The sequence below is a fragment of the Coptis chinensis genome, chromosome 1 (genome assembly GCF_015680905.1).
Source record: "Coptis chinensis isolate HL-2020 chromosome 1, ASM1568090v1, whole genome shotgun sequence".
Taxonomy (NCBI): Eukaryota; Viridiplantae; Streptophyta; class Magnoliopsida; order Ranunculales; family Ranunculaceae; genus Coptis; species Coptis chinensis.
The window spans coordinates 44,341,609-44,352,840 of NC_141456.1; the positions used below are offsets into that span (position 1 = coordinate 44,341,609).

General features: G+C 37.4%; 1 protein-coding gene and 1 non-coding gene across 2 annotated transcripts; one reads left to right on the forward strand and one right to left on the reverse strand.

The window, feature by feature from the left end:
• Positions 1–1,753: 1,753 nt before the first annotated feature.
• Positions 1,754–3,770, reverse strand: LOC147524208 (uncharacterized). The gene is made up of 2 exons (XM_086563106.1): positions 3,437–3,770; positions 1,754–3,355 (listed from the first exon to the last, which is right to left on the reverse strand). Exon 2 carries the CDS (start codon positions 3,002–3,004, stop codon positions 2,186–2,188), a length of 819 nt encoding a protein of 272 aa, XP_086419232.1. The 5' UTR covers positions 3,005–3,355; positions 3,437–3,770; the 3' UTR covers positions 1,754–2,185.
• Positions 3,771–10,290: 6,520 nt separating this feature from the next.
• On the forward strand, positions 10,291–10,365 carry TRNAK-CUU (transfer RNA lysine (anticodon CUU)). The gene has a single exon. It is a non-coding gene; the product is annotated as a tRNA-Lys (tRNA).
• The last annotated feature ends 867 nt before the right edge of the window (positions 10,366–11,232 follow it).

Below are 11,232 nucleotides of genomic sequence, written 5' to 3' on the forward strand. Positions count from 1 at the left end.
GAATCTTTTATTATTAATTTCTCTCTGCCTCAAGTTCTGGAGACAAGAGTATAAGTGAATTGGCAAATTACATGAGGCACTTAGGTCCTCTATTTATATGGGTTACAATGAGTTCTAGAAGCATTCCAAACCGCCATTTGTTTCCTAATACAAATAGACTTCTTTCAGAGTCCAACTTCGTCTCCAAAACTGAGAAGGAATTGGCTACAGTGTCGTTTTATGCGTCCGGACAAACGATCCATACGTCTCAGACGCGAGCAATGCGTCTGACACCGCCGATCCATCGTCCCAGCATTGAAGTCTATTTTGTCTCTTCTGCTCTATCCTTCTATCCTCTTTTGCGGGCTTTGGTCTAAGTAACGAATCATTTGGCCTTGGGCTTCCAAATAGGCTTTAAAATATGTCCAAGTCGCATCTTTAATATCTTCAATTCCTTGGCCTTCTCCATGATTGTCCACGGGTTTCCCATGTGATCCTTAATGCTTCGAATTGCTCCGTTTTACCCCTTTTTCTCTAATATTCCACAAAACTCACTTTTTCACCTGTAAAATCATAAAACATAACTTACAAACATTATTAGTCCACTAAGATGGCTAAACAAGAGGCATAATTGAGGGTTAAATTGCACTTTTTAAGCACTTATCAGTGCATGTGATCTATTTTACTACAAGAGAATGTTGGTTCAAAGATTTTTTAATCCACCACTTTCACGTATTATAAGACATGTTACCCTATGGCTGGTTCAAGCCTGTAAAGCACCAGTATCTTATGCATTGTTTTTTTCAATTCTCTCTGGCATTTAGTTAACCCATTTTTTTTGTAATATCCTATTCCAAAATAGTGGGGGATTATTAGTATTTTGAAATAGTGGGGGATTGTTGGAATCTCTTCTGTATTTCTAAATACTAGTATGTGTGTGCAAAGTGGAGGAGATGAACAAAGGGTGTTCTCTCCACTTTAATGCATAGTAGATAGTCCCACATTGGTTATCCACCACATCGGGTCGGGTTCAGGCTTGGGCTTGGGCATACTGTTGTGGGTAGTGGTTTGACCAATTGCCTAAACTTGTTTTTCTTTTTTCTTGAACAGCAAGTTTCGGTGTTCTATTAGGAGTTGGTCTCTCTTCCTTATCTGTTTAGGAGACCGACCTAACCTCTATAAATAAGACTGTGAGTCCATAGAGGGAATGGACTTCAACAGAAAGCAATCTCAGAGAAACAGAAACTCGCACCTGCCTTATTCTTCTTCTCTTCTTCCTGTAGCCGCCAGAGAGAATTATATTGCTGTTCTAGAGAGTAGTTTGTTCTAGTGCAAAGTCAAACTACTGTACACCATTGAATCATGTGAGGAAGATGTCATTGCTACCTTTCTGCACCATTGGAAGGGGCGAAATCTTTCCTTAAAGACAGCCTAATACACGCCTTGGTTGTTACCTGTTACCAAGGGCCAAAATTTCGATATCGGTTCATATATCGGTGTACCCAAAAACAGAGATATATCGGATATATCGGTTTTTTTGGTGACCAATCCAAAGTTTCTAAAATATCGGAAATATCAGAAATATCGGATATATCGGAAATATCAGATATATCGGTGGACATAATAGCAACATTTATTTATCAAGAAAACCATAAAAAAATATTGACAAATAATTAACCACAATGTCATAATCTAATGTACTCAAAGTCTCAAATTACAAAATAAGATAAATAAGTTACATCAAGTCATCAATACATAAACGAGTAACGTGGCTGGTCAACTTCCATACCCAATTCTTGAATCCTACCTGCTTCATAATACCCTACCCAAGTGTATACAGAGTTATACCCACCGTTGAGAAATTTTCGAACATGCCACTCATATTTTTGTGTTGGAAATTCTAACATGATTCCAATTCGAGGAGTGTTGGTGTAACTATACATTGGGTGCAATGCAACAAATCCAGGTGCAGTTCCAACAGATTCATAACTTGGATAGAGTTGTCCATATGTTGGTTCAGGTTGTGGTGGGCCATAAGGTTGTTGATCAACCCCCATCCAATATCCATATGAAGAACCATATGACGCACTACTCGCAGGGTGATTGATCATGCCAACAGAAGAATCGTTATCTCTTGATTGGTTGTATCCCCAACCACTACTATATACACTCTCATTGTCATGGTCATGTGTCCCTGAACTCATACTCATTGCTTCAAAATTAGAAGAAACTGAATCAATATCAACATCATTTCGTATAAAATGTGTCCTCGTTGTCTTCTTTGACCAACACTTCCACGCCCTGGCTCATACATTCTTTGGGAATTGTCATTAAGAACTCCTCTACTATTGTTTCTGGCTGTAACCTCATACACTTGTAGGTCCAATGGAGTTTCCTCATCAGTTGAGTCATGCAATTGAACGTTAAAATTACCTCCACCTCCACCACCACCACCATCACCATCACCATCACCACCACCACTATCATCATCATCAGTATCAGGTTCTTGTGTCTCGTCATCACCAGAGATGTTCTCGGACAAATTATCTTGTGTTTGGAGAGGTGTGTCAAATTCGGGGCCCAAACTGAAACTAGGTGCATCGCCACCTTCTCTTATTACTCTGTCGACCATATCTTTAACATTTGGGTTAGGCCTACCTGATTCTGTATCCAACACAGGCGCTAAAAGATTTTTATCAATAACCCAGTCAGCCAATGGATTAACTTGTTCACTATCCATAAAAACTTGGGTGAGGTCAATAATTTGATCATTATCTATATTTTGCGCACGTCTTTGCTTCAAACGCAAGTTGTAGTAGACCTTCACCAACATCATCAATTTTGGCGCGCCAATATAGTTCCTAAGTTTCGTGTGAATTAGGCCGAATGTGCTCCAATTGCGCTCACACCTAGATGATGAAGTTGTTTGAGAAAGGATTTTGATCGCCAACTCCCTTAGCTCTTCTATATCACCACCATACAACTCCCACCATTCAGCTGCATTATTTAAACCAAAAAAACACATATTAATTATCTATAGACAATGCATTTGAGTGATTGAGAGTATGAAAAAAATATTTCATTTACCAGGGTGTGAAATTGCTATTCCAGCCTGCGCTGCAGGTGTACCAAATTCCCCTAAATGATCCCGAAACGACATCATCTAATAGACCAAAGTGTTAGTGACCCAGCATAAATGTAAAATTCAAATTCTAACTTGAGAATATCAATATTCTTATTTTTACCTGATGCAATGCTTTTGCTTGTTTGCGACCATCACTAAATAACACTTTTGCTACTTTTATAACTGCTTGTTTGTGGGGATCGGAGAATCCAAGCTTCAATGTGTATTGGTACTCTGGGTTCAGATACATTGCTAGTAGAAATAAACATAACTTTTAGGAATATTTGAAATAGAAATAATTAAATTAACTCAAACTAAATCAAATAAACTCACCAGCTGTGTGTAGCACATGCAGTAATTGTTTTGTCCATCTTTTCTCGATAATATCAAGGACCCAACCACATCCAGGGATTTCAGAGATCTTCTCCCTCATTATTTCAAAGGCTTGTTGTACATATGGCATTGTTGGCTTCTTGTCACCATCCAACAACCTTAGGCATCTGTACAAAGGTTCAAGAATTTGTACAACATAGTTAACATCATTCCAGAAATGCTCTTGAGCGACTTGCTCCACAGTCATCATACCCTCTACAGAATTAGCCGATGGGGTGTCGAGATATCTTTGATCCACGAACATCTGCCTAAGTGATATCTTTTTCTTCTGGAGACTTTTGAGAGACAAGTAGTTTGTGGCGAATCTAGTTGCCGCAGATCTAACTATTTCGCCCCACATGTCTCCCCATTAATGCTAAGACCACGGATGCATTGTAAATGAACTTTGTAATTGCATGAGCTTTGTTTGATACACCCCGCCACCCGATGATGCTTGGCAATATCTTTTAACATCAAGTCTATGTAATGACAAGCACACGGTGTCCAAAATAAATTATATCCTGGTGTCTTCATCAGCAATCTTCCAGCGTTTTTGTAGGCAGAACCTTGATCAGTTACTATCTGCACCACATTTGGTGCACCTATCTCATCAACAACCTCTTTCATTAACTTAAATACGGTTTTGTTATCTTTCGGCTCAATGCTGATATTGAAAGACTTCTTGAAAATTGTTTCCCCGTCACAATAGACCATGAAGTTAACGAGGGATATCTTTCTTGTCCCAGACCAACCATCACACATGATGGTGCATCTATAAGTTGGATACTTCTCTGCCACTTCCATTTCGAATTTGTCGATATCATCATTTTCCATCTTTAAATTTTTCCCAGTACCTCTTCAGTAGTTGGTCCTTTCACTCCAGTAGGACATTTCGTGATGAAATCAATAGTTGGTTGGTAGTATGGATTGTTTGTCGTTAATGCATGTGGAGGTACTCCGGCAAAATTGAACCATGAACTGATCCGTCTACCCAATTTCTGCCTCCATGTATTCATTTTACCCATGTCTTTGACACTAGGTTGGTCGTGTCCCGGCTGTCTAATAGTGTATGGATCAATTGTTTCTTGTCTCATGGTTTTGGACTTCCGCAAACCCATGAATCCCTTTCCTTTGTTGCTTGATCCAGAGCCACTTCCTGACATAAAAGTAGTACGATGCCGAAAACTTCTTGCATGTTCTCCTTCCCTTTCTAGCTGTCTTTCTTCCCATTAGTCTACTACAGAGTTTCTTCGTGCTTGTTGCATGCCCTGAAACTCCTCTGCTTCTTCTTCTGCGTCAGAATCATTGGAATCATCGTCCAAATTAGCGCACATTGTCTCCTCAACTCGAGTTTCACGCTGCCGTCTTTTAAGTTTTTTATTTGTGCCATCCTCAGTAGTAGGGTCTCGTGATTGCAATTCTTACATGTCCGGGACTTCCTTACACCTTGCCACTTGGTTACCAACCCCGGATAAGTCTTTGTTTTAGGCGACCCGACCCCACCACTATGAAATTCTAATTGACAGTAATTGCATTTAAACTTCGCCTTGTTGTTATCCAACGGTACGCCATGAGACCAACCAATATCCAGTTTCCTAACCATTTTTCTCTTAGACAAATATGTAACTACGAAATAGTTTTTCCGAACACGTTGAAATGCTGTACGTAGACAAATATAACTAATTAATCAAAATGTAAGACATACATTTAAAAAAGTGTCTACTCTTCAAATAGTCAAATACTACAACGGTACAACCCAATCCAATTTGAACTCCATAAAAAAGGATAGACATACACCGAAAGGTAAACAATAGTGATCGAGCTATGCATATAACAACAATCGATGAAAGAAATTGTTTTGATCTGCCGTAACTTTGGGCATATACTACCACCTTAGGCAGGCACCGCCATCAAACTGATAACAAAAAGGATTGAAAATAGAAAAGGTAGAGAAAGATTCTATATTTATCACTACTGAACCCAACCCGCCCTCAGTCGGCAGATATTTATCTAAACAATCGCCTAGACCTCTTCGCTATTTCACCATCGATGTCATCTTCACTGCCAGATTAACACTTGTAACCTCAATCGAATGTCAATCAAAACTATTACAAAACACTTGTCCAAAAGATAGGAAGATAACCAAGACGAACAATATCCCAAGTTCACTGATCAAATTCATTCCGGTAAAAGCAATCAACACTAATCACTAGGTAGCTAGCTAAGCACAACAAAAAGAAAGAAGAAGCTCTAATCCAAGGCCAAAAATTTCGGACGACAAATCGATGTCACCGAAATATTTCGTTTTTTAAGCAATCTGAAATCAAAAGATTCAATATTTCGCAGCCGAATATTTAAGCCTTTTTAGCCCAATATATATCGGCAAAACTGAAATATATTTTTATTTCGACGATATAATTGATATTTTCGACTTATTCGACATATATCTTTTGACTTTGACCGATGTTTGACTGATTTTTTATTATATTTCCGATATATATCGCTATATATATCTATGGACCAAAATATCGCCGATATATCTGATATATCGCCGATATATATATCGGTATTTTGGTACACCGACATCGATATTTCCAAGATATATCCACCGAATATAGAACCTTTTTTTCCCGATATATATCAGAATTTTCGATATAAAACTTTATATCGCCGATATAATCAATATATCTGATATTTACGATATATATCGGTTGACTTTTTTACCATTTTTTTCGATATTTCTGATATTATATTTTTGATATATTTGATATTTCTGATATTTTAAATAGTTTGGACTGGTCACCAAAACAATGGATATATTCATCGATATCGATATTTTGGGCCTTGTATATATCGACGATATTTCCCGATATATTAGACCTTGGATTTGTTAGTGGCTTAGTGCGTACATCATAAGTCATATGGTGATATGGCCATATGAGATCATCATTTGGTAATTCAATTTGGCTATATGCATTGATTCACATTTGATCAAAATGATTACTGAAATCTACTTTCTTAATATAAACAACTCACCCAACATTCCCAAGTTCAGATTAAGTAACATTAAGAGCAGTACCAACATTAACAACTTGTGAATCACAATATAAAGTAATCTCATGATCAAAGTTAACATTTTTAGCAAACCTCTTTAACAAAAATGAAGAGATTGGTTTTGCAGATAAATTAGTAACTAAGCGTAAAACAAGTAACAATGTAATCCTAAAATAAGTACTGAGTCTGAGAAAAAATGCCGCCAGCTTTTTTCCCCGTGATGCTGTAACTTTGGTTTCTGCTTTGGTTTATGAATCTGTGAATCCTGTGATGAGTTGGTGTGAAGGTTGAGGAGAGGTTTTTTTTTTTGTGAAGTTGTGGGTTTGCTGACATTCACTGAATGAAGTCCTTTTTCAATGACAACATCAGATGCTAAAGCTAAAGCAAAAACCTTTTTCTTTTTCACTTTATTCCAAAGTCCAAACTCTCTAATCTTTCCAAACCTTTTTTTTTCACTTTATTTACATTGTGCCGATATCTCGCTGATATATTTCGGATATATTGGATATTTCGAAAATTTCAATATTAAAAATTGGTCAAAAAGTCAACCGATATATATCGATTATATCGGAAATATCGATTATATCGGCGATATAAACTTTCATATCGGAAATTCGATATATCTCGGAAAAAAAGGGGTTCAATATTCGGTGGATATATATGTCGGAAATATCGATATCGGTGTACCAATTTATCGAGATATATCGTGAGATATCGGATATCTCGGCGATATTTTAGGCCATCCCTGTTACTGTTGTCCTTGTCTATTGTTCTTTCTGTTCTACTCTAATTGTTGTGTTACTACAAATATTCTAACAATAGACAGATCTCCAAACTGGACAGACGGCACCGAACCTATTAATAGTCCCAGACGTGGATAAACTTCTCGACAAGGACAAGCAGAAGATCGCTTGGGAGCGCCAGCCAGTCAACCTTTTACGCTTGTTTGGATCGAGGAAGGAGCACTCAAAGTCTACAGCATCCTCCCTATGGTCTATATCAGAAGAATACAGGACCATACTACTCGCAATTTTATTGGCAGGTGAAGTACAGTCTACTACTACAGGGAATCCTAATAACTCAACAATGTCTTTGTCCAAATTACATTGGATGCAGGGAAGAACATGGTGTGCAACTGGACCCTCTAAAACATCTAAGTGTTGATACGAGGTAGGACATGGTCTGGACCTGGTAATCCTGTAAAGACAACGACATTGTCCCTTAGAATGACCTTTAAAGAATTAAGACGTTGTAAAACATGGTTATCTTTCAAATTAGAAGGATCAAAGGTAAACGCAACGCTTAAGATATCCTTCTTATTATCATCTGAACCGCAAACATTATCAAGGAGCAACTCACAGTTAATTAGAGGTAGAATAGGATGATGATTGGGGATTATTGTCCCCTCAAGATGCTCCATTGTTTGATTTGTTTCTGAGCGACTAGAGATCTCCAGAATACAACAAGGATTCCTTTTCCAATAGAGGTCATATATATACAGAAAACGTTTCAGCCATAACTCATTATGCATATGCATGCCTACTTACAAAATTTGAATGCACGTTTAGTCTACGGACTATGGGTTCGCACGTACAGCTGACTCAGCCACTAAGGTAGGAGAGTAAATTTTTACTAAAATTGGATCGTTTCCGGCCGTCACCTTGCCTTGATGCATCATAACGATTTACGAGTCAACGTGCTGCTGGATGACTTCAAACTGTGTGAGCGTCGATTTGTATTTTAACAAGCGGGATTTCAATGATTCATTAAGGAATTCAGATTCCTGGAAACTCGTGTAAAGATAGAACAATACTATCATCATCATATCTTCACCTGATTTGCCTATTCCAAGTAGTCAGAGAAACCATTTTGCTGTTTGCTTTTTTGTTCCAGAAAATTGGGTATAGGTACACACGCAAATTTCTTAAGTTTAGAGGAAATAGCAAACTTTTTTTTTGTTTTTCCTCCATAAAAATTGAAATTTGACATCTGTCTCAAATTTCATACTGACTTTTACAATTTTGACCTCTTTTATTAGTCTCAACTAAAGAAGCCAACTACCAACAAAAAAAAAGATACGAACTAAATCAGTTACCAAAAGAGTAGTGAGTTAATCAAAATAACTAAAATTCATTTGAAATCTACAAAATTCCAATTAAAAGTGAGATGAATTTCTGGAGAGACCAAAACAATATGGAAAACATCAACTTCAAAAACGGAAAAAATGTATGTTGATTATAACTAATTTCAATATAGCTTTAACAATTTAAAATGAATCTCTGATAATTTTGAATAACATGTTTAAGCTTTGTTTGATGTAATTCAAATTGTGAAAGGACAAATGATTTTTTTTATAAGACAATTGTATTATTTGATTGCAAGACATCTTGGAGCAATACACACGCATCTCTTTGTCTGATGAGTGGTCTCGATTGACACACACACCTACAGCCTGCGCACATTAGATTTTCGTATTATTTATTTGTAGAAGAAATTGGCAGTTACAAATAAAATGGTAAAAATGATAAATAAAAAGTTTTAAAAACAGTTAATACACCTAAAAAGTGACGTATTGTTAAAATTTGAATAGAATCAAAATATAATATTGGTCTTTCTCTAGACAAAAAACACATTAAAGAAACTGTCTAGAGCCCAATTTCTAGTTTTTTGTTCTACACTTTTTACATTTTCTAAAACAGTTATGTAAAACAGTCAGTACTCAGTAGAGCGTGGTAAGGCGTGATATTTCAGTGGTTAAGAACATAGCTTAGCATAAAGCACCAGTATGAGATAATCGGCTGTGCCATTTCTTGCACGTGAGGTGTAATACGAGATTTGGTGTTATTATGTCTTACAGCAGCGGATCAATAGAAGACCGTGGCAACCCTCAGCTCATGACCACCATGGAGGTTAAAAGAAGTCCAATTGTTATTGCTTCGATGTGCCGTCTATTCTTTTTCCAATGTGAGATTGAGAGGTCTACGCCTACCACATAGATTTGAATGCTGAGTTTATGGAGAGTGTAATCAGGCAATTTGAATTCGTGAGAACAAGTCCAATGGAGTGCTGCTAAACTCGGCTGCCAAAAGGGTGCCACGTAAGACATTTTAGCCGTTTAAGAAGTTAAGTCAAATTTGAGAGGTGAAAAACTCAAAAACAGTTCCAATAGAGGTGTTGAAGATGAGTGCTAAAGGGATACAGACGGTACATAATTTCTACCGTTCGACGAAATTTAACACACGGATGGTAGAAATTGTGCCGTAAGTATTTCTGTCATTCGTCTCCCATAACATAATTATGAGTAGCTGCTACACAAGACCACAAATTTGACTGAGTTTATTATACCAACCAAATTTAAGACCCTTCTAGCACCCCATTAGAATGACATTTTAGTATTTAGGGTGCTATATGGCCTTTGCCTTTAGCATCCGATATGGCACTCCCATTGAACTTGCTCTGAGCATGTCTAAAATTTGTACTGGTAAAGACAATTCAATTGATGTATGAATGTATGATCGTACAGATAATCTTCCTTTGAAATTGAAAGAAACAGCAGACGAGAAACTGTGCCAAGAAATGTTTCTTCCTAATGAATGTTCACTTTAGACTATCCATGTATTTTTAAGTCATGAGTTCATAGCAATATGGGTCTACAGGTCTACAGGCTACATCAGTGGCCCTGAGATACAATCTCAAATTCCTAATGCACGCATTTTGCTTCATTAAAACTCAGATCAATGGTAAAATATTGAACTGTAACAGCCCGTCTAGCTCAGTTGGTAGAGCGCAAGGCTCTTAACCTTGTGGTCGTGGGTTTTTGAGCCCCACGGTGGGCGATAAAAAATAACTTTTGTTTCTTAGCAAAAGAAAGGGTAAAATGCTGAAGTTCAAACCCTATTTAGAAACAGGAAGCAAGGTGCATCGTCTGTAGCGGTGTTCTATTTGGTCACCGCGCTGGTGTGAGATACGTCGCTGTGGCCATTTCTTGCACACGAGGTGTATTACAAGAATGGGCAATATTATGTCTTGCTCCTTATGCAGCCGATTATTTGAAGGCAGTGGCGACAGTATGTTAGTATGTGACCATCGTGGAGGTTAAAAAGAAGTCCAAGAGTAACTGATATTTCATCAATTCTTATTCCAATTTGAGGCCTATGACAGAGTGAATGCTGAATTTATGGCAATTGTAGTCAGGCAATTTGAATTCATGAGTATATCTAAAATCTGTACTTGTAAAGACAGTTCCTTCGATCGGTACGTGATCGTATAATTTTCTCTTCAAAGCTAAAAAAACAGCAGACTTCAAACTGTTCCTCGGCTTTGAGCATTGGTTTGTTTCATCACCAATGTCACCAATGTGGTTTCAGTGCTTCATTAGAACATTCCCAATACAAGTCACTATGAGGGGAAATTGAGAGTTTTCACCTTTGAATACCAAAAAACTCTTGCCTAATGTAAGGGTGACAAAGTTGGTGATTTGTAACTAAGTCACAACGAGGGTAGCACTTGCTAATGAGATTTTCACTGAGTTGTGAGCTTCGGACGGAATGTTTTATTCCGTCTCGTGTGTTTTTTTAATTTTTTCGGTTTTTTCATTCTGTCCCGTCTCGCATGTTTTTTCGGTTTTATTTTTAACTTAAGTCGGTATGTTTCATTCCATCCGGTGTGTTTTTTCAATTTTTACATTCAGACGGAATCAAACA